This window comes from Podarcis raffonei, chromosome 1, assembly GCF_027172205.1.
Source record: "Podarcis raffonei isolate rPodRaf1 chromosome 1, rPodRaf1.pri, whole genome shotgun sequence".
NCBI lineage: Eukaryota > Metazoa > Chordata > Lepidosauria > Squamata > Lacertidae > Podarcis > Podarcis raffonei.
In genome coordinates this window covers 66,906,447-66,930,348 of record NC_070602.1, presented here as the reverse complement: position 1 = coordinate 66,930,348, position 23,902 = coordinate 66,906,447, and the positions used below count along the sequence as shown (strand labels likewise).

The window sequence follows — 23,902 nt, the reverse complement described above, 5'->3', positions numbered from 1 at the left end:
ATAGGGGAATCGTGGAGGGACAGAAACATGCATGTGCTGAAAGGGTGGGGGGCTGGTGACCTTGTCCAGTGACATTTGTTGTTGTGCCACGCCATGGTCAGTGATGTGAATGAAATTTAGTGCAACATGCCAGTATATCAGTCAAAAGGCCAGAGAACCATAATGCAACAGGTACTGCAGTGTGAAAGGAACATTAGGAAACAGGACAGAAGAATGAGCATTATTATCAGGAAAACTAAAGTGATTTCCCCCACATCTGAATCCACCCTCATTCTACCCAGCATTCCATTCATGGCTCCCCTCCACTTAGACTTCTCTGATGACAGATTCGTATTGAGCATGTTGGGAGAACACCCTTCTTAAATTCCATTGCCTAACACTGACCACAAAAATTCCTTTTCAGTAGAAACTACAAGCACATCACACTGCTTTTAGACGAAATCACATGCGAGATACTCTCTTTGACCCAGCACCACAAACGCCTTTCCCAAAAGATGCAGCTCAAACTGCAAAATCTTTCCAGAAAAATCACCCAAGCACAGTGTATGGAAGAAAAAGGCACAGCACCTGTCAACATGCCAGTCTCGTCAAGCATTCAAAACAAGCCGTTTCCTAGCCTTTTTACCACAAAAGCGGCAAGGGCCGTCTTCAAGCTGACACAGGTTTCAGGTCAGATCATTGGACCATTGTCTAACTGTAATCCACAGAATCTATTCCCTCACCCTCATTTGTCATTATAATGGTGGAATAGGATTCAGCCCCAGACTCACCCTGCCAGGCCTTTAACAGTGCTTCCATCTGACGAGGTGAACTGTAATCCCTCAAAAAGTTAGGGTGTACAAAAATCTGGTAATCTCTTAAGGCCCACAGGCCTCTCTTTTCTTTCATCTGAAAAAGCTGCTGCCTATGAAGTTCACCTTACAATTTGTTGATTTTGAAGCATGAAGTGCAACACAGCCCTCTAACGGAAGGCTAAATATTTTAATTCAACCAAGTTGATAAGGAAGACACTCCTGGAATAGGGAAGGGGGCCAGGGAGAGAAATAAGTGCGATTATAAAGAATTTTGTGGTTTCATACAGGAGAGGGAAATGGCTTCCTGTTGCAGATGGGAGGAATGAAAGTGCCAAAAAATCTTGATGCCCTTTTGACTGGAATCCCAGGTTCCCAAACACTGAATGTTGTTTATAAGCACAGAATTGCTGAGTGGCATCACTCCTATTGTGTGTTATGTTGCCGCCTAACTCCCAAGGCAATAGAGCAAGCTGCGGAAGCCGCAGCAGGGGTCCCTTTTAAACATGAAATCAATGTGCTGCATCTGTCGAAATCCTTGAAAGCCACAGGCAGTGAAGCCAAATTCCAGATTGTCGACTCAGCAGGGGTGTTGGGCTAGACCTGTGCATTCAGCATCTGAGTTTGGCTTATTAGCTGTCATCGGCTGGCAACTGCTTACAAGCTCTTTAGTTGGAACCTGAGGAATTGGAGATGTCCTCTTACACACACACACTCTCACTCTTATTTTTCGGATACCAGAAGGGGCAGCACAAAACATCCTTATTAGGCTTGATTTACTGACTTGGCATTTGGGTGAAGTGGAAAGGCCTCACTGGAGACTTGTTAGCACAAATGACCTTTGGCGCTGATGGACATACACAGATTAACTTTTTTAAAAAAATGTTTAAAATGTTTCCAGGAACAAGTCTTATGTCCACAGTCTACATGCTACAGGGATGGAGACTTGCTGTGAGAAGAGCGCTGTGAGTGAAAAGGGTAGGTTTGTGGTCCTCCTTTTTAGAGGTCCCTTACCTGGCAACATACAACTGGTAAGGCTTAAGTGCTGATTCCTCTTCACATATCGAGGATTACAAGTGTACGTGTGTCTGCAGGTGTACATGAAATGCACGATCAGGGCTGAAGTGACTGTATTGTACACATACAAGGTAGCAACAGCCAATTGTGATAAGCTGGGGGCCCTGTGGGTGAGTGGCTTTCATGCCCAAGACACTGTCCATTTGCTTATCTGTGAACAGACCTTGTTCCATGCCTGCAACCACTTAGTTGAATCCCACCAACAGATGAATGCAAGCACTTTCACATATCTGTCAACTGCCCTGGAAAAACCAGGACATCTCTTTTTTCTGTGAGAGCATGGTGGCCATTTAGGGCATATTGCTCTCATGTGATTTGGGGCCAAGATTTCACTCAGGAAAAACAATTTTTTTCCTGGGTCTGCGATCTCACATGGCACCCCAAAATGCATGCTTTTGGGCACTGTGCCCCAAAAAGCATTTTTCCGGGTCCTTGATCTCACATGGGTCACATGATTCACATGGGATTTCGGACCCAGAAGATGGTGTCCCATGTTTGGGCTGCAGAGCGTTGGAAGGTAAGCTTTCAGCCTTCACTATTATGTGCATATTATGATAGGAATGAGGAACCTTTTTCAGACCAAGAGACACATTTGTTCCTGAGGAGCCTTCCTGGGCTGCCTGCCAGTGGTAGGTGGGACTAGAGGCAAAATTGGGCAGAGGAACAGATGAAACTCTTTTCATCATACAGCAATTGGTTCTCTCTCTCTCTCTCTCTCTCTCTCTCTCTCTCTCTCTCTCTCTCTCCCTCCCTCCCTCACACCTCCATCCAGGTAAGGAAGAGTCTTTGCCAGTGCTCAGAGACAGAGCTCTGCTGGAGTCAGTGAGGGCTGTGGCCTGGGAAGACTCTGAAGGGCTGGCATTTGTTCCCTGGACCTGCAGTTATTCACCCCTGTATGGGGGGAGGCCAATAGCTCAAAAGAAGGCCCTGTGTTTTGCACAATACTGCAGAAATAGGAGTTCTAGAAGTGTGTGAGGGAAATAACATTCCTGTTTAAAAAACAACTGGAATGGGGAAAATATTTGGACAACAGGTATCTCATACAGGTCATAGATAAATTCATATGAGCTACCTTATCACGTGGTGTTGAGGTACACCGGCCCATCCAACGGCAGTGGTGGGAGAGGATCGTAGGAGAAGGTTCTAGTTCTATTGATTGGCTGACAGGTTCTGTAGCAGTTGGAGGCTTCTGGGAAGAGAGAGAAGGAATTGCAGTTGGGCCCCACCAGACCAGACCATGAAGGATGCCACTGACCCAAAGCTTCATAAGGAGGAGAACAATTGTTTTACACCCTCTCTGTTCCTGCACAATCGTTGCTGCACAAGTACTTAGTGAGCTGAGTCACTTGGTAAGCCCTGTTGTGTTTCCTTAAAAGGACAAACATACTTTACTGTATAAAAAACATTAAGGGGAATTGTAGTCAGGGTGGAGGGAAGAGGCACTGGATACCAGCATGCGTGGGGATAGCTGGCTAGTAGAGACTGCTTCAGTTCTTCTCTGATCTTCATAAAACTCAAGCCAGAAAAGAGCTCAGAGGGTTTTAATGCTCATCTTATATTTAAAGTAAGCAGGGTGAGTCACCGAGGTTCATATTCCAAGGCAAGGGATTAAGGAACTCAGCAACATCTCTATGCAAACCTGTTGACAGGAGTTCTTTTTGCTCCTCTGTAACCAGTGTGGATATTCTTTCCAGCAATCTGCAGGAACCCCAATGCAATGTTCTTAAATAAGGTCTAAATTTGGCCTAAAATCCTGAGTAGACTTGCGCTCCACACCCAAGGGAGAAGCTGATTTTGCAATGTTTCTAAATGATTAGCATTTTTGTGATCATAATATCACTGTATACCCAGATTTAACAACAAGGAATTTTGTATCATTTTGCTTCTAAAAGATTTGCTCAGCGCGAACACCTATTTTTTTAAAAAAAGTGCATATATTAAAACAACATAATTTTCATTTTCATTTCAGAACCTTTTCTTGCCGTAGCAAGAGTATTAAGACTGGCCATTTCCATTTAAACAGGCCCTTGGTGGGAAATGGCAATGGTGCACAGGAGCCTGAAGAAGTCACTAGCCTGCTACTGGGGGAACTTTTCTAGGTTATGCTTTTTCTTAGGACTCTCCATTGTATTGTCTGCTATTATTTGGAAACAAAGCAAGGAGACATGCAAATGTCCCAAATGGAAAGAATCTGAATTAAAGGTAGGTAACAAAGAGTTGTTGGTAGGGTTTCCCCATGAGGTTATTTGCACTTCACACAACATTTATGCGATGTTGCATCTCCAGAGGAGGTGAGGAAAAAGCCCCAAACAGCTTCAGCTGGATACTTATGGAAGCACCTTTCCCTGTACAGTGGTACCTCGGGTTACAGACGCTTCAGGTTACAGGCGCTTCAGGTTACAGACTCCGCTAACCCAGAAATAGTAACTCGGGTTAAGAACTTTGCTTCAGGATGAGAACAGAAATCGCATGGCGGCAGCACGGCAGCAGCAGGGGGCCCCATTAGCTAAAGTGGTACCTCAGGTTAAGAACAGTTTCAGGTTAAGAACGGACCTCCAGAACGAATTAAGTTCTTAACCTGGGTACCACTGTATATTCTTGACTGAGAATGGAAATTTCTTGAAAGTATATTCAGTGCTCCATCAACGGAAGTGGTGCATTATGTGGAGATGGGTAAGAAAGTCTTTCCCACGGTGACACCTGGTTATGGAACTCTGTGGACTCCTCCCCTTTTCCTGAGTGCTTGTCCTCAGCTGATATGCCAGGTTCAATGTGATATTATTGATTATCAAAGTCCTTGCATGCCGCACATACTGGTTACCTGACAGTCTATTCCTTCCCAAGTCCTTGGACAATAAGCTAAGCCCTGTGGAAAGCTAATAGCTGTGTCTGCAATGTGTGTGTACATCAAATTACGGGATGCATTACTAGTTCTTCTGCATGGGCATCTATGGATTCAGCACATTGTTCAGAACTATACCATTCATTTCTATATTTTATTATAGTGCTACCAGAGTGCATGGAACTTTGCAATTTGCAAGAGAACATAACCCTGCCTTCGGGGGTTTAAAATCTAAAATGCAAGACGGGGTAAAGCAGATGAAGGAATGCTGCATATTGAGCTTAGTTGCAGAATTTCTGATGAACGGGATATGCCATCTTGTAGGGTATAGAATTCTGCATAATAATATAACATAGGATTCACACAGTGATGGAGTTATGAGAAAGGAAGCCTCACTACTGATATCAAAAACAGTCTACTGTTGTTATATTTAAGGATACAGATAGAATGGAGACAATCAACTCAGAAAATATTATATTGAAGAAGAATCCAGATTTCAGTGTAATGGAAAGTGCTACAGGTCTCTTACCTATTCAGTATAAATATCTCTTGGGATCACCTCCTTCAATAAAGAGTAAGTAACTATGAGGGGAATTGAAACCTTAATGGTTTGTGGAGGGAAATAATGAAAAAATAAATAACTCTCCCATCATCCGCCTGGTAAAAAGGTAAAGGGACCCCTGACCATTAGGTCCAGTTGTGGATGACTCTGGGGTTGCGGCGCTCATCTCGCTTTACTGGCCAAGGGAGCCGGCATACAGCTTCCGGGTCATGTGGCCAGCATGACAAAGCTGCTTCTGGAGAACCAGAGCAGCACATGGAAACACCGTTTACGTTCCCACCGGAGCGGTACCTATTTATCTACTTGCACTTTGACGTGCTTTCGAACTGCTAGGTTGGCAGGAGCAGGGACCAAGCAATGGGAGCTCACCCTGTTGTGGGGAGTCGAACCACTGACCTTCTGATCAGCAAGCCCATGGCTCTGTGGTTTAGACTACAGTGCCACCTGCATCCCTGCCTGGTAAGCCATCTAAATACATGATTTGCCTCATTATGATTTTCCTCAAGATCATTTTCTATGTCAATTTTTAACAAATGCATTTTAGAACAGCTGTTAGCCCTGAACACACTGTATATCAGGGGTGGCTAACCAGCGGTTCTCCAGATGTTGTTAGACTTCAACTCCCTTCAACCCCAGCCAGTGGTCAGGGATCTAAATGGTCAGCAGGCCTTTAAGACATAGCTTGTGGTTACTGAAGTATGTTCTAGTAAAGTCAGCAGAAATAAACCAATCATGCCCATGATCTGCCACGCTGAGTTTGCACCCCAGAAACCACCTGTTTGCTTTGGAAAGAGGTAACCATGAGAAAGGCATGTGTTAATTGGTCAGGAGAGGATGAAACGCAGGATCTTGGCATGCATCTTATGGACAGGAGGGCTGGTCTTGCACAGTTGCCAGAAGGCTGAGTCTTGAAGGAGTCTCTGCCATGAACTCCAAGGACACTGCTGCTCATTTGCAGCAGCCCCAACTACACCCTCAGGATCAGCTTTTTGGGGAGGGGCAGTGGGAAAGAAGACAGCCAGGAAAGGAGTGTTGCACAAGCAGAGTTTGACCCATGCTGCTGTAGATCGAGCTTATACTCTCACCCCCCTATTCAGTGCTATTTTCCTAGAAAAAGAGGTGCTGGAACTCACAGTGAATGCCGCCCTTGTTCTCTTAGAATGGCAATGGTGCCCACCTAAGAGGTGCAGGAACTGAGTTCCAGTGAGTTCTAGCTGGGGGAAAAGGCCTGCCCATATTGCAGATGGGGAGCTGACATGAATAATAATAAAGCCACCAGATTGTGGTGATATTCAAATAACGCACCCGGTGCTTTGAACATACAAAATGCTGTATAAATGCTCAATATTCTTATAGTCTTTACTTGTTCTAGGATTCTTGACCATTGGCATCTCTTCTTTCCACAAAAAGAAGGAACACCTTTTGCTGAAGACAATTGATTCCATTTTCAGTCACTGCCGCCAAGAAGAATTAAATCTGATCACCGTAGTTATATACCTAGCCAATAACGATTCTAAACTGAACGAGGAAAACGCGAAGGAGATGAAGGCTCAGTTTAGTGCGCATGTGAAAGCAGGAAGGCTGCTTGTCATACAAAGCTCTCTAGAAAGTTACCCTCCTGTGCACAATCTGAAAGTAGATCTCTGGGGCAAAAACATCAAATATAAATCTAAACAGAATGTAGATTATGCTTATTTAGTTAACTTTTGTGCCAATCTCTCTCAGTATTATTTGATGCTAGAGGATGACACTGCCTGTGCCACTGGTTTTGTGTCCATTATACAAAGCTATGTAAGGACGCTGGAGGAATCCTGGACCACAATAGCATTTTCAAGGCTAGGCTACATAGGGAAGCTCTATCATAGCTCTGATCTCACCAAACTAGCTCGGTTTCTCTTGATGTTTTATGATGTTATTCCCGCAGACTGGCTCATGACATATTTTCATAAAACCAAAATGCAAGGAGAAACTATTTTCTATTGGCCTTCTCTCTTCCAGCACGTAGGGAGAATTTCTTCATTTCACGAGCTGGAAGTACAACACACGGATTCAGAGTTTTATGAAGACATTGGAAGTTTGGGCGATGCCCTTACTGCTTCCTGTTTCACAAACATGCAAATATATGGAAATTACAAACCGGCCAATGTGTGTCCCCCTGGAAAGGGTGTCTTTTGGGGTATGAATGTGACAGCAAAAAGCTACTTCACCATTGTTTTTGACAACCCAATTATTCCCCAGAAGATTCAGATTTACACAGGGTCAGCCGAACATAGCACAGACATTCTTCATAATGGTTTTGTAGAAAAGGGCAGGCTCAAAGTCCACTTAAATGAACGTCAAACATGCCTATCCTTCATACGAATTGGGGATTTTAAGTCTGGATTTTTTGAAATGGAAGATCAGACTAATAAAGGTGACATTGAATGCCTTCGAATAAAATCTACAGCTCCACAAAAGCACTGGCTGAGGATAAGGAGAATTAGTATTTGGGTGAAGAAGAGTTAATTTCACATTCTATTATTTCGTGCTCACCACTGCAGAAAGGTATAATGAATCTTGCTAACGACAATTATATAAATCAACATTTCACCTTCTGTAATGGATGGCCCCTTTGTTTCTCTTTAAAATAAAACAAAACAAAATGGTTGAATAGAAAGCAAAAAACAACACCTTACATAATAAATTAACATTTCCCCACCAAGCACTTATGTCTGTGAGTGCTTTTTTACATACGTGGCTTCTTTGTGAAATTCCTTGTCTATGATGTACGCACATCATAGAAATTATCCAAAGACAAGAAACTGGACCAAATTCTAATGGTTATGGGGTTGCTCGTGCGTAAGTTGCCGCCACTCCTGGGTAGGTGGCCTGGTTAAACCTTTCCTGGCTGGACAGCCCCTCACTTCGTGGCTGCTCAGTCGCTGGCAGAATCCGACAGTGGGCGTTTCTTCAACCTTTTCCAACATAAAAGTTGTTTGACGCCCAGTCTCCTCCTAGCCTCCCTGCGCGGAAGCCTTCTGCGCAGGGTGGGCGTGGGTAGCGGAGGACCTGTGCTCTCTCCGCTGGTGTCCAGTGAAGAGTCTCTGAGCCTGCTCTCCACTTCCCCCATTGGCCCCCCTCCATCCCTGGTGTCGCGATGAATTTCTTCCCCAACAGGAGACCTGCCTCTCTCCCTACTTGGCCCCTCTCCAGCATCGTCGTGGAGCCTCTCCTCCTCCTCTCGTTCAGATGGCAGTTCCCTGACACAAATGATTAAAGGACTTTTATAAGATCAGTTTCACTGAAGCTCTGAATTAAAAATGTATGGGAAATTCTCAGGATTTGATTTTGCTTTTTAATAACTATAGCGGGAGTTCTGAACGTGCATTACTGGCAAAGACTAAGGCTGCCTTCATAGTGCAGCAGAGTGTGGAACATGTGACTCTACAAGTGTTGGACTATGACTTCCAGCATCCCTCCCTACTGCCCTTGCTGACTGGGGCCTGACGGAGTTGGAGTCCTACACCCCTGTAATACACACTTATCTGTGAGAAAGTCTCACAGAACTCAATGGGCCTTACTTCTGACTAGACATGGGCAGGATTGCACTTGTATTCCCTGAAGAAGGCTGCAGTGAAAGCTTATTTCAGGGGTTGTTGTTTTTTGGCTACAGATCTCTGTCTTAACGTTTCTTTAATGGCATACTATTGGGGTTCCACAATTTCTGTGTGCAGATTTTGTTTGTGAAGAGCAAGCAGGAAATCCTTACACACAGAGCAAAACGATGTGATCTGCTGCCACCCTCCAAACCCCAGTGGTGCAGAGCAGAAGGTCAGAATGTTAAGAACTGCACTGGTCCATCTTGTCTAGTTTTCAGTTCCCAGCAGCAACCAGCCACATGTTTCTGTGTTGATCACAACTGGTGCCATGGCTAGGTCCAAACTACGAGGCTGAGATCCAGAGCCCCTGTAATCTGCCCCACCACCGTCAACTCAAACAACCCCCAGAGAAGCAGCAGTAGCAGTAACAATGGCAGAAGTTTGTGTGCTCAGAACCAAAGGAGGAAAAAAAACCTATGCCCCTCAATACCAGAATAAAGTTCTAACTGGAAGTCCACAGCTGTCTTGGTGTGCAGGAAAGTCCTTGGAGTCAGAGTCAGAAAGACAAACCAGTTCACCCTCAAGCACCATGTTTTTCTTGTGCCCCATTCCTCCTCACCCTCTCCCTCTCAAAATCTCTCCCCCCCCCCCAGGTTTTCTCCCCACAATAAATAAATGCCACTGGCTTTGCTCAGTGCCTTAGTGACTCTGGTCTGCATGGAACTCAGGGCTTCCTTCTGTGGCTATGGAAGGGGGTCAGTTACATCACTGTCGCAATGGTGGTACCAAGCTAGAGAACAGCAGGAACAAGCTGGTGATGGTAGCAGCCGTAGCCCCTTGCTCTCAGTGCTCTCAATTGTGGCATCCCCTCTGAGCATGGTACGCAACCATGCTCATGACAGTGTGGGTGAGCATGTAATATGCAGAAACCACAGAATTAAAGATGCCTTGTACTCAACCTTAGTTTCCCCATTCTCCAATTTTGGATTTTTCTCTTAACACACACATTCATTTTTCCCCTCCACTATGAGCCACTAGAGGGCAGCAAGTCTACATCGGTTGCCTTTCCCCAATTGACCTCTTCCCCCCACCCTTTTACTGTAAGAGTTGCATCCTGGGATAACTTAATTTTTTATGTGGCATTCAAAACTATTAACAATAATACAAAGTTGACAAAAATGGGGGGCAGGGGATGAATTATACTCGATATGCTTGGTAGAACGAACATGTTCACTCTCAAGTGTCATATTTTGGATGATAACATGCCAGACAAATCCCTGATAGGATATTTATTAGCAGCCCTAGGAAGAATATTAGAGGAACTAACCTAACAGCCTGGTATGAAAGGATTGGCAGATCCCCTAGTGGAGACGACTTGCAGGTAAACCAAGAATATGTAGGGTGTGTGTGAGGGGGACCACAAAGATCCATTTGTGTAAGATTGATGGAGTTTTATTTTTAATAAAAATATTTCAGAGAACAAAAGGGAAGCCCCTCTTTTTAAAAATTCAGCTATTGACTACCCTGAATTTGTTGGAAAGACTTTTGCAAGGTCTGCACATGGGTACCTCTTAGTTTCTTGTTTTATGGGTTATGTACTGCTGTTCTGAATTGATGCTTTTGAATTATGGTGCTGGAGGAGACTCTTGAGAGTCCCATGGACTGCAAGAAGATCAAACATATCCATTCTGAAGGAAATCAGCCCTGAGTGCTCACTGGAAGGACAGATCCTGAAGCTAAGGCTTCAATACTTTGGCCACCTCATGAGAAGAGAAGACTCCCTGGAAAAGACCCTGATGTTGGGAAAGATGGAAGGCAAAAGGAGAAGGGGACGACAGAGGACGAGATGGTTGGACAGTGTTCTCGAAGCTACCAGCATGAGTTTGACCAAAATGCGGGAGGCAGTGGAAGATAAGAGTGCCTGGCATGCTCTGGTTCATGGGGTCACAAAGAGTCGGACACGACTAAATGACTAAACAACAACTGCTGTTCTCTTTTTTTAATGTCCTGAGTGGAAATGCTCTGGCCCTATGGACGCTCCAGCCCATAGGACACACCTAATTTTTTGGGGGGGAAATAAAGGAAATTTTCCCCTTTATTTCCCCCCCAAAACCAGGTCGGGGAAACCGAACCAGGTTGAGGAACAGCGGGATGGCGGCGCTGCGCCTCCCTGCTGTCCCCCGAGCTTGTGGGGCTGGCCGATGTCTGCCCGGCGCGCGGGGCGCTCTGCTTCAGGGCGCTCCTCGCACCGGGCGGCAGGCTGCTATCCGCAGCGTGGGGAGCCCTGCGGGGAACTCTTGCAGGGCTCCCCACGCTGTGGATGTCTGCCCGGCGCGAGGGACGCTCTGCTTCAGGGCAACACTCGCGCCGGGCGGCAGGCTGCTATCCGCAGCGTGGACAGCCCTGCGGGACCTCCCGCAGGGCTGCCTAGACTGCGGATGTGTTCCCGAAGCGCCGGGCGCTCTGCTTTCAGCGCGCCCGGCGCTCTGGGAACCAGACTGCTATCCGCAGCCTAGACAGCCCTGCGGGACCTCCCGCAGGGTTGCCTAGGCTGCGGATATGTTCCCGAAGTGCCGGGCGCTCTGCTTTCAGCGCGCCCGGCGCTCCAGGAAGCAAGCTGCTATCCACAGCCTAGACAGCCCTGCGGGAACTCCCGCAGGGCTGCCTAGGCTGCGGATGTCTTCCTGAAGCCTGGAGAGCGAGAGGGGTCGTTGCGCACCGACCCCTCTCGCTCTCCAAGCTTCAGCGAAAGCCTGCATTCGCCCCATAGGACGCACCCAGATTTCCCCTTCATTTTTGGATGGGGAAAAGTGCGTCCTATAGGGCGAAAAATACGGTAACCTATGAAAATAAAAAGGGTTGATTACTTTTAACAAACAAAACAAAACTAGTATATTATTGAAGCTTCTAAGATACTAAAACACAAAACAGACGGTAATAGATGGATTTTTGACAATGCAGATAGTAAGGGAAATTTGGAATCCACAGACCTGCCAAGCCAGCAGCTTCTTGAATCAAATTTGCCAACGAGTAGCTTTTAAAAGAGCATGACTTTGTGGCAACCAGCCTGTTCCTCAACTTCCCCTTCAGCACTGAGCTCTGGCTCCTACTTTCCAGCCTTCAAGCTGCTCCTTTGATGTTCCTGGTAAAGAGCTCTGATGAAGGGAAGCGCATGGCGCACGTATCATCATCATCATCATCATCACCACCACCACCATCATCATTAATTTGCCAATGGCCTTCTAAACCACTGTCTCTAGGCGATTTACATATGAGATAATTAAAAACAGCTAGAAACACTGCAACAACTTTAAAACAAGAGAAAAGCCTCTCATCTACTCTCAAGCTCAGTAAGTGCTGCAAAGCTACTCCTTACATTTGCAGCAGCAGCAGCAGCCTGAACCCCAGCCTTTGTCAGGGTTCAGTCTAACTCATTTTCTCCTTGTATAAGAACAAGCACGAAGGAGGTTCCCAGCCTGCTCACTGGTGCTTATAATATTAGTGGGAAACAGTTGGTAACCAGTTTTTTAATTTTAATTTGTTTGAATTAATTGTGGGATGTATCTTAATTTATTGATTGCTTGTTTTTATGCATTGTCTTACTTGTATGATGTTACCCACTCTGAGCCCGGCTTTGGCCAGGGAGGGCGGGATATAAATAAAATTATTTCTTCTTCTTCTTCTTCTTCTTCTTCTTCTTCTTCTTCTTCTTCTTCTTCTTCCTTACCTAAAAGAAAAGGGCAAGGGGCACCTGCAACAGTGGGGCAATGCGGACTCAACCCTCCAACACTCAGTCAGCATTCAGTGGCCACCGACGTGACTTGGTTCTCACTGGTCTGCTTTAATGAGATTCCCCCTCAGACCATGCAGGCCTATGATCCCTGAGAAGTCACCCCAGAGGTCATCGAGAGCATCTCCCTCTCCAAAGTCAGGGGTCCAGCCTTAGAGAGGGTGGGTGTGTTTGGCGTAGGCTTGGTGAAGGCATCAATTCAAAGGATCCATACCCTTCCCAGTAGTACCACTAGGAGAAAACTATGCCGGCCCAGGAGCTGGCGTAATTTGTTTTTCATTTGTAAAAGAAAAACAAATGGGAAAGGATGGAGGTGTGCAAGAGAGTTGCTCCACCCTTCTGATGGTTGTCATGAGACTGTTTGACCACCTTCAGGTCCCCCTTCCCCTTCCCCACCTTAGAATTGCAAACTTGAAAGGTGGGATTGCTAAAGTTGTTTTGTATCTTTTCAAACTTGGAGATTCCCCGAGCCTGTCGTTATCCTGTGCCAGAAAGTGCTGTTTTAGTTACGGAAGGACTGGCTCTGAGAGAATTGGGATCCCTGTTTGTCCAGGTGTGCTAAAGATTGGTACAATTCACAAATGATGGGGTGAGATGCCTTGGAAGGATTGGGGGCTTTTGCAAGATCTCTACAAGGCAGGAACAAGTCAAAGCAGAACCCCCTGAGCACCTTGTAGCCTCTGACTCAGGCATTAAAAAGAGATAGAAATGATAAAGGTCTGTGAAAAGTGAAATGATGTCTCGAAGCTTAACCTTTAAGGCTGTGGTGTGGAGAAAGTGGGAGAGGCAGTAGCTTCACAAAACCAAAACGTCTAGAAAAATGCCCAGATCAGGAGGGTGGAGGCAACTGATAGGTCTAATTTGCAATCAAAGGGAACTTCACCAGTGCTCACCAATCCCAATGCTTGGGATGCAAATGCTATTTCCGCAAGGGCAAAACATTTGTCTTCTCAAAGTTCAAGGGAAATGGCAGAGTGGGGAAGGAGATTTCAGTGGGACAGCTCCTTTGTGACTAACACATCAAGCTTGTAGGAAGCTAGCAGAACAGCTCATGGACCTTTTTGTCTGCAGTTTAGCAGGTTTCTTACCTAAGGGTATTTCTCTTGTGTGTGTGTGCTGCTCTCCTACAAAATATCCACAAATAACAGGAAACATTAAGTGATTTTATTTTTAGCCACTCCAGAAATGTAAAGCCTGTTCTTGCAAGAAAACCACCTTCTGAAATTTGACAAAACTTATTTTATCAGAAGGGGCAATTTTACCTGCAAATTCTACAAAAAAGAGTTAGCGATGGTTCCTGTCAGGTGTATGTGCACGCACAGGTAGACCTATATCTCTGTAGTTTGGCAGGCTTTATCCAATCATGAGTGGCTACCATGCCTGCAAATTTCATCAACTTATTTCAAAAGGGGTGGGGTCTTTTGTTTAAAATTTTACAATAGTGAATGGGGAGATGTTAAACAAAGCCGATTCAGTCAGATGTGTCAAGCTGGGCGACCTACAAAGAAGCTTGGATGGAGGTGAGCTATTTTACAAAGCACCTTTCTGGATTCAAGCCAAATACTGCAGTCGGTGTTACCTATTAATATAGATCATTGTCAGCTGGAACCTCCAAGTTTATTAAGAACTGGTTTCCACACTATATATTGCCATGCATTATTTCTGTAGGAAAATAAAACATTTCATTGCTGAAGCACACCAATGAGCCATCTAGTCCAATATCCAGCCTCCAACAGTGGTCAGCCATATTTTTGGGGAGTCTCACTGGCACACTATAACATAACAGCCATATTCTTCTCCCTGTCCCCTTCTCCCTAGCTCATCTTCCTCAAAAGATCTGAATACAACCAACTGATCATTCTACTAATACTAATTCCAAATAAATGGGATAGTGAGATTTATTCTAGGTGGTACAGGAATGGTCAGGTGTAAATGCGTAGGGTTTCATTGATACTGAATAGCCATCTTTGACAACAGTAGCTGACACAACTCATTTCACGGCAGTAGCTGTCAATCACAAACAGTGGGAATTTGGGAGAGTCAGAGAGGGCTTGTTACCTCAGTGATCTATATCAACCAACCCAGAGGGACATGGCTATGTGCATGGCGCAAGAGCAATTTGTCAGAAACATAGCTTGCCTCAACCCAGCAGCAGAACAGCTGAACTTTGACCCAAGAAGTGCATTTCCATTTTATTGTCATATCATTCGGAGTCAGGGAGAAACACTTGTTCTCCAGCCCCTGGGTGGGTGGGTTGAACTTTCAAAGCATCTACATCTATGTTACATCCTACATGCTCTTTATCTGTGAGGAGGATATGTTTATACCAGTACTGTGCCCCCATTGCTTTGAAAATGTATCCTTTTAATACAGGAACAGAAGGGCTAAATTAAAAGCAAAGTGTCTCTTGCTGAATGCCAGAGGCTCTGGAAAATGTGCATTCAGCAATTTATAAAATTATCTCCCTTCAAAAGAAATTTCCAGCCCCGGCTGAAAAGGAAGAGACAGCCAAGTAATGCTAATGGGAGTCTGCTTATGTGCTTGCCACTCCTGCATGCATAAATGTGCAGTTCAGCTTCCTCACTCAGGCGTTGTCTTCCTTCCTTAGTTTTCTCACAGGGATCCAAAGCCTTGTTTCAAATACACCAGGCTTCCTGTCAACCAGATCAGACATACAGCCCTAATGGTTTGATCCCATGAACCTCTGCTTAGACATTGACTCACAGGTTCAACACTGTCCCAGTGTAAGAGAGCAACTGGCCTCCCCATTTCGGCCCAGGGCCCAAATATAGGCCAAATATTGGCATGGCAGCACTCTTCTTTCCCCCCCTATACGACACAGCTAAGGGTAAGAGTTGGGCACAGGGAATAGATGGATGCAGGCCATAGGCTTGGCGCTGAGGACAGCTTCGCATAGCCCATTCCCTAGATGTAAAGGAATGTTAAAGTGAAACAAAGCAGACTACCTCAACCCTATTAGCAAACTGGGATACAGGGTTCAGAAGACCATTGTTTGCACTGGCGCAACAAAAAACAAGTCAAATGATTAGATTTTCCCCTTCAAATGCACCAGGAAATACATGGTGAACTTGCTGTGGAAAGATGGGCATTGATCCTTTCTATAACATGTAAGGATGTTAGGCAGGTGCTGTTGGACGTCATCTCCCATCATCCATGACCACTGAGAGATGGAGTCCAGCAACATCTGAATAGCCACAGGCTGCCCATCTCTGCCTTAGACATCCTGTCCACCTTTTTCACAGCCAGTGCACACTTAAAATTTCCCTTGCTTTGACATGGGAATAATATGTATTTCTCTTTCCCCACCCTTGGTGGGAAATCCAATTAATGTATCCTCTTTTTCCAAGCAATTAAAACACAGCGATCATCCTTCCGTAAATATTTCTATTAATTACTAGGCAGAGAAAAGGTCTGAGGAACCTAAGCTGGTTCTGCTTCTTTGATCTACTCTCTTGGTGGCGGTTCTCTGTCTTTCCATGATTCACTAAGCCTTCTGGCAAGCAGTTCTCAAGAGTGTGTAGCTCTTCTCGCTGCTACAATTTTGCGCTCTCATTCTTTGTGGCTACCTCTGTTGTCATCCAGTCTGCCGGTCCTGGAGCTTGAGTTCCAAGTCTGCTTGGAAAGCAGAGAAGCAACTCTCCCCCATGGCGGACTCTGTGGCGCAAATCCAAGGCAACAGAAGAACAGGCCTTTTCTGCGGTGGCTCCTCATTTTTGGAATGCTCTCCTCAGGGAGGCTCGCCTGGCGCCTTCATTACATATCTTTAGGCATCAGGTGAAAACATTTCTCTACATGCAGGCCTTTGGCTGATCAAACCTTTTAAATGTCTTTGTGGGAGGGGGTTATTGGTGTGCCTTTGCTTTCGTCTGCATTTTGTGTTCACATTTTGTATTTTTGTTGTGAACTTCCCTGAAATCTTTGGCTCAAGGGCAGTATGCAGATTTTAACAACAACAACAAACCATGGAAAAGTCAAGCAGGTGGAGGCCTTGTTGAATGCCACCTTCTTGCTCACTGGGGGAAAGGCGTACAAGGATGGAGATATTTCACAGGGGCTCTAGAGATGTTAACACAGGAGTATGGTGGCACCAAGACTAGGGACCAGGAGGATGCAGAAATCAAGAAGTTAAGGGATGAAAGAGGAAGGCCAGGAGGGGGCAAAAATAAAGAAGCTAAATGGTGGAAGATAAAGGGTGTTTATTCCTTGGTATTGGGCACAGAATTATAGCCTGAGAGAGTCAATGACTGCTATCACACCAAACCACTTAACACAGATAGGTGAAGCTTTTTTGAATATTACAAGATATAGCCTCTTATTGTCATGAAATATTGTTAACAATCAGAATCTCAATTTCCTTCCAACTCCTTACCAGAAGGCATACACATATATATAGTACATAGCTAATAACGGAAGAATAAGTCCTGTGAATATATTATTAGATGTGAATTCCTCCAAGGGGAGAGAGCCTTGAAAACTGTGCCATATAGCTCAAAGCAACAGCAGCCCCAGCTGAACCCTATGGCAAGGGCCCAAAAATCTATGCAGTTTAAACCTTTAGTCATGAAAGAGCAATTGTTTATGAAATTTTCAATAAAGCCTTTGTTGCAAATGCTGGCTGTGATAAATTAATGATCCCCAGCACCCCTTCCAGCTACATTCAGACTTCCCTCCTCATGTTTTCCTCTCTTGTTTGATTTGTTTTGTTTTGTATAGCTAGCAGAAGGGAAACCGAATTTTCACCTTTTGAAACTTTTCACATTCATGTTCCAATTTGGAATAATGTGCTGAAGGTTGCAGTGTGTTGTCTAATAATATGTAATTATTCATTCACAGTAACACACACTGTGATGCTGTGTGCTGCACAACGGACCATGGCGTTGCTTTCATAATGTATCCTATTTGACAGAGAAACCAGATTTGCCTCACACATCATGAAATCCATCTGTAAAACTGCAACAGAAAACTGGCCTGATATTGCTGACCTGACCTGTGTTCCATCATGATGAGACAAGTCCAGCAGCAGCAGCAGCAGCAGTTGCTCACAGAATGAGGGGCAAATGATTCTTGCCAATTCCCCTTTCCCCTTGCAGAAACTTTCAGAATGTTCCAGACAGCCTCCAACTCTTTACAGTAGATTTTTAGGGCACTGGAGAAACAGATTTTGGGAACTCTGTCCACAGAATCTCATCATCCAATCTTCCCAGTCTCATTTTACAGTGTATATTCAATTCACAAAATATGAGTGATTATGATGTACAGTTGCTGAAAGCCCAGCAAAAGTCTGGTCAGTTCAACCATATTCATATGTATGTCAGTTGTAATCATGTTCACAAACATCAAAATATTTTCTATTATGGATAAATTTCCTTTTATATCCACAAAGGACGTAGATTTCTAGAAAACCTAATTCTGTTCACAAATGGGAACTGTACTGTATGGTACTGGAGTAGCATACATCCTGTGATTTTCAAGCTTTAGCAAACATTCAAGAAATTACACTGATCTTGCATGCAGTTGTTCTGTCAGGAGCCCCTCCCCCCACCACACACACCTGCATTTCAGTCTTTCTCCAGTTTCTGGATGTAGCAGAACATCAACTGGATGATATTTGGACAGCCATGTTACCCTGCAGGCCTGAAACACCTTGTAAGTTATCTTACAACAAGTATCTGTGAACTTACAACCAATTTCAGGATTGCTCTCCTTCCTGCTGCCTTGGATTTGGACAATTAGGCTTTTTATTCTCTGTCTTTCAGAGCTGTACTAGCCCTTCCCCCACCCCCAAAATAAGCTACAGTCTGTAAACTTGTGATCCCGTGCAAGTTGGAAGTGTGTGCCAAAAGCTATGCCAAGGTTGATATTGAGCCTCAGTTGCTGAAGCAATTATACCTGGGATATGAAGTTGCTGTATTATGTTGCCTGCCTGAAAAGAAGCTTTGGATTTGTAGCTTCCAATAATTGAGCCTTTGGGCTGCATCCAAGCCCAGCTGAGGTCAACAAGGAGGATGCAGACATTAAGAGAACATATGCAAACATACATATATGATAAATCAGTATTAACACTGCACAACTGTTGCATTCTCCTATCCTTGAAACTTGGAGGGGCAGGAAGGTACCACCTGCAGGAATTTAATATACAAAATGCTGACAGCACATTAGGCTGCAAGAGTATCATGCCATGTGGAAGCAACCTCTGGCAACATGCCCTCCGAGGCTGAGAATATTAGCTTTCCTTTTCTTTCTTCGCTCTTCCTAATTCTTCTAGCTTTGGCTGGTATCCAAGAGTGTTGTGGCCTGTCCTGAATTCTACACGCAATATACCTGTTCAATGAATGAGCAACATTAATGGTGGGTGATGGCCTTAGAAACTCCAATTCTGGGTTGCTTTACTTTGAAATCTAGGAATTGCAGGCAGTGAAAAGTATAATGAACTGAAATGTTTTGAAATGGTCCATTATTGAACCAAAAACTTACGTTATGCATAATGTGGATGTGCATTTCTTTTGGAGTCAATGAAAAAATTGAACTGAATTGGATTCCACCAATTCAATTTTCATTGGTCCTGAAACACACAGAGAGATGGAATGTATGGGCCAGTCACAGGGCTCTCATTCATACTTACCTTTTTCTTGTTTCATTCAAGAGTACGAGGAGTTCACTTTACTCCACTGGTGGTCTGTGGCATAACCATTATTATTCTTGTGTTTTTATTGCTTGTTGATTTCTTATATTGTGTTTTATCGTATTACAATTTTAATTTCATAGAATTTCAAGTTGCAATTACAATAAAATACAATGTAATGAAAGCAGCAATAAAATACAATTAAAAACCATACAGCATCTAGCACGGTGGATTCCAATTGCTATTAGAGGCAGAAAAATCATTGCATGCTCCACCAGGACCCTGACAGACCAAGTGGTTTGTGGGGCAGGGGAGTTTGGGAACCATTGCCCTATACTCAACATCTTCCGGAGCTATGGATTGGTGTTTGGCTTGTTTCAGTAGGTTTCCCTTGCAACTCCTTGCTAGTTTTGTTTTAAAGTTACGAAAAGCAGCACTATATTCATATCACATGCACCTCAATGGCATCATGAAAATATCCTTAGCTGTAGAAGCCACATTGCTCCCAGAAAACAAGAAACGCAAATCAAGTGAGACTAACAATGTCTTAATTTATACCAACTAGTACTGAAAATCCAGACTCTAGGCTTTCCAAGCATACACAAACCTTACTCGGGCAAATTGTTCTGGCAAAGGGGCAAGAAGAAACACAAACCTGCTGCTTCCGTTCAGAGATATGGTATCACCTGGTGAATCATGTCCACAGATGTTCTCAGTCCCAAGATGGAGGGCAGGTTTTCTTTAATGACTTAGTTATTAATTCATGGAAACATCAGAGGAGGTGCTGAAGCAGTTGCAAACCAACCAAATGTCCTCTGACACTAAAAAGACAGGGAAGAATGTGTGCTCCTTTTAGCTTTTTATTTATTTAGAAAAAGCAGTCTATCTTTCCTATATCAGTCAGGAAATGGCCATTGTAAAAGTTAACCTGTAAACTTCAGATCATGAACACAGCAAAACCTTTCAAAATAGACTTTCAGTTCCCCTCTTAATCCAGACATGTTCCTGTTCCATCCATGGCAGAAAACACTATCCCAGGATGGAGGGACCAGTTTTGGCCAGAGGGCTGGATCTGAAAAGAGTGAACCCTCTGTGGGCCACCTTGACAGTTAGGCAGGAATGGGGGAGCACACCCCAGATTGTCCCTTTGCAGCTGCGACTTTACCTTCAACACTTGTTGGAATCTGGTGCCTTGTCCTGCTTCACTCAGCATGGATCAGATAAATTTGGGAGATCAGATACATTTGGGAGTGCTCAGCAGCTCCTAAATGTATCCGATCCGTCTATTATTTGATTATTGACGTAAACCTCCAAAATGTATTTGGTATAGTTAAGTTTTTACCTCTATCTTCAGTATATTTTATTTTATTGCTATGGCTAGTGGCTGATTCAAATAAAGATTCTTCTGATCTATCTGATCCTTGGCAAAAAGTAGGGTGGCTGGGGAAACCTAGCCAGATGGGAGAGGTATAAAAAATTATTATTATTAATTATTGTTATTATAGGTCTGGAATTTCCACCCTGAAGCAGTATCCGGGCGAAAATCACCAAAATGTCTGGGAAAATCTGGACCTATGACAACCCATGTAGTTTTTGGTGATTTCCGTTAAAAATAGCTCCTCATCTCTTTTTTAATGCTTTTATTAACTTATTATACCAACACCAACACAGACGTCACTCACAAGACGAGAATACAAAAAGATATAACTACACATATAGAACAAATGATACACATACATTCCTATTTCAATTCTTATTCATTTCTATTTGACTTCCTTCCCCCCTCAAAGCGGGTCTGGTTATATACTTAATAAACTGTTTCTTTCTCAATTCTTCTTCTCTATTTTTCCTCTATATCTTACATTTTTACACTATATCTTATTTTGCGAAAATTAGTCCAGACAAGTCCAAGTATTAATTTGAGGGCACCGCTTTTTCAGATATTCACTATATTTTCCTCATTCTTTTTGAAATTTTTCTTTGGATTGGTCTCTAATTACCTGTGCCAGTTTAGCCAATTCTAAATAATCAAATAACTTATCTTGCCATTCTTTTTTTGTTGGGATTGTTTCATTTTTCAAATTTCTGGTAATTAGAATTCTTGCTGCTTCTGTCGCATAAAGAAAAATTCTCTTATTTTCCTTTGCAATACCTGGCTCTAATATACCCAGTAAAAAGGCTTCTTCTTTTGTGAATTTGGGCCAAACTAAAAAGAAACTAAGAAAACTAAGAAAAAGCTCAACAACTTTTCTGTCCGGATTTTCACTGTTTGAAATATGGCAAAGGAGCACAAAAAGGCAAGGTGCCAAATTTGAAGAATGACAGATTCAAACCAGGACTGCAAAAGGTGGCTTTAATTCAGTGTTGTTTGCCGTCTCATCTTTACCTGTCATAAAGGTGACATTTTGTGAAGGTACGTGATGGAACAGGTGGCCATGGGTTGGCTGAAACAACCTTGTGAGCCAAATGTGGAGGGAGGCCTGGTGGTCAATAAGGTTTGTGGGACAAAGGCTGTCTACTTCTACACTATTCAAAATAGAACCACTTGTTTGGTTACGGACGCGGGTGGTGCTGTGGTCTAAACCAATAAGCCTAGGGCTTGCCGAACAGAAGGTTGGCAGTTCGAATCCCCGCAACGGGGTAAGCTCCTGTTACTCGGTCCCTGCTCCTGCCAACCTAGCAGTTCAAAAGCACATCAAAGTGCAAGTAGATAAATAGGTACCGCTCTGGTGGGAAGGTAAACGGTGTTTCTGTGCCCTGCTCTGGTTTCTCCAGAAGTGGCTTAGTCATGCTGGCCACATGACCCGGAAAAACTGTCTGTGGCCAAACATCGGCCCCCTCGGCCAGTAAAGCAAGATGAGCGCCGCAACCCCAGAGTTGTTTGCGACTGGACTTAACGGTCAGGGGTCCTTTACCTTTACTTGTTTGGTTATCTGGATGCCTGGGTTTGCCCTCCAGATAAGTCATTCAGACAAAACTGGTTTGCATCATATGGTGCATGTCTGTGTGTGTGTGTGTGTGTGTGTGTGTGTGAGAGAGAGAGAGAGAGAGAGAGAGAGAGAGAGAGAGAAGCAATTATTTTTAAAAGGAAATAATAATAATAATAATTTATTATTTGTATCCCACCCATCTGGCTGGGTTTCCCCAGCCACTCTGGGTGGCTTCCACAGAGACCAAAAATACACACATTAAAAACTTCCCTGAACAGGGCTGCCTTAAGATGTCTTCTGAATGTCAGGTAGTTGTTTATCACTTTGACATCAGGGAAAGTGAAAGTGAATTGCAAAAACTAGCATCTGCAAAGAATTAGGACATAATGCTAGTGCGACTTCTCCATGTTGCCAGAGCAGCCAATAGTTATCAACCTGATTAGCTAAACTTGTACCTTCCAGCTCTTTGAAAAGAAACTCTTTCCCAGTTGCAAAGTATAGGACAAAGCCCAAGTGGGGAAATGGCTCATTGTGCTCTTCCACTCAGCTATGGACTGAGAACTTAGTGCTTCATGATTTGTATCCCAACGAAGAGTGGCAGATTTCCCGAGGCAACCTGGGTTGGTCATTCTCTTTTATGCTTTCAGGAACAAATAGGTGCTAGAGAAACGAAACATCTGCCAGAGAATATGTATGGTCAAGTAGCCTCTTCCCTATTCATGCCTCTCAAATCCCAGGCAGGTTCTTGAAGAGCCTGTTGCGGAACCTGATTAATGGCCCTATTGTGCCTTCAGCTGCACTGCTGCTTGTCTCGCCATAAGGAAAACAACAAGTGCAAAGCGTCCACGGTGAAGCCTCGTAAAATAAGATTAACAGGAGCCCAGGGAGGGACGCAGAACAAATGGCGCTGCTGTTCAGGAAAGGAACAAAGAGCAGCTTCATTTCAAAGGTTTCAGCTGCAGCTCACCTTGGCTCAGATGCCATCGGCAGGATTCTATTTCCTGAAACAAACTGGATATTAATAAGAAAACTGCACGCTTAAAAACCCTTACTTGTTTGCTTGCAGGTGATCATATTCAGCACTGAAAGGAGGGTTTTTAATAATGTTTAAGAAACCAGGCCACAGACTGGTAATAAGGTATGGACTCACTGATTTCAGTGGGACTCAACAGCAGAATCCTATGCACATCTACACAGAAGTAAGTCCTACAGAGTTCAGTAAGACTTGCTTCCAGGCCGGCGTGTATTCCTATGCAGCAGGTGGGGAGGAGAATCCCCTGTCCTCCGTGGACCACCTATCTGTCAATCACCTGACATCACCATGACTTAAAAGGAAAGAATCAGCAAACCCCACTTTTAGCAGGGGTGCCACACCACGGGGGGACGGGGACGGCACTTGCCACACCCGAACCACGGATCTCTCCTGTGAGTGATGCAGTGGCTCTGGCGTCTGCAGGCTCTGCGCTGCCCAAAACTCTGCTGGGCAATTCCACAGGGAAGCTCTGGTTGGGAGCTCCTGAGTAGAGCCAACCCCTGTACATCCTGCACAGCCAACCGCGATAGGCTAGAGCATGGGTAGGCAAACTAAGGAACGTGGGCCAGATGCGGCCCAATCTCAATCCGGCCCGCGGACGGTCCGGGAATCAGTGTGTTTTTACATGAGTAGAATGTGTCCTTTTATTTAAAATG

General features: G+C 44.3%; 1 protein-coding gene across 1 annotated transcript; it reads left to right on the top strand.

Moving 5' to 3' along the window:
• The first annotated feature begins 3,030 nt into the window (after positions 1-3,030).
• On the top strand, positions 3,031-7,974 carry LOC128414991 (alpha-1,3-mannosyl-glycoprotein 4-beta-N-acetylglucosaminyltransferase C-like). The gene is made up of 4 exons (XM_053390943.1): positions 3,031-3,217; positions 3,838-4,070; positions 5,146-5,284; positions 6,645-7,974. Exons 2-4 carry the CDS (start codon positions 3,906-3,908, stop codon positions 7,775-7,777), a joined length of 1,437 nt encoding a protein of 478 aa, XP_053246918.1. The 5' UTR covers positions 3,031-3,217; positions 3,838-3,905; the 3' UTR covers positions 7,778-7,974.
• Positions 7,975-23,902: the final 15,928 nt, after the last annotated feature.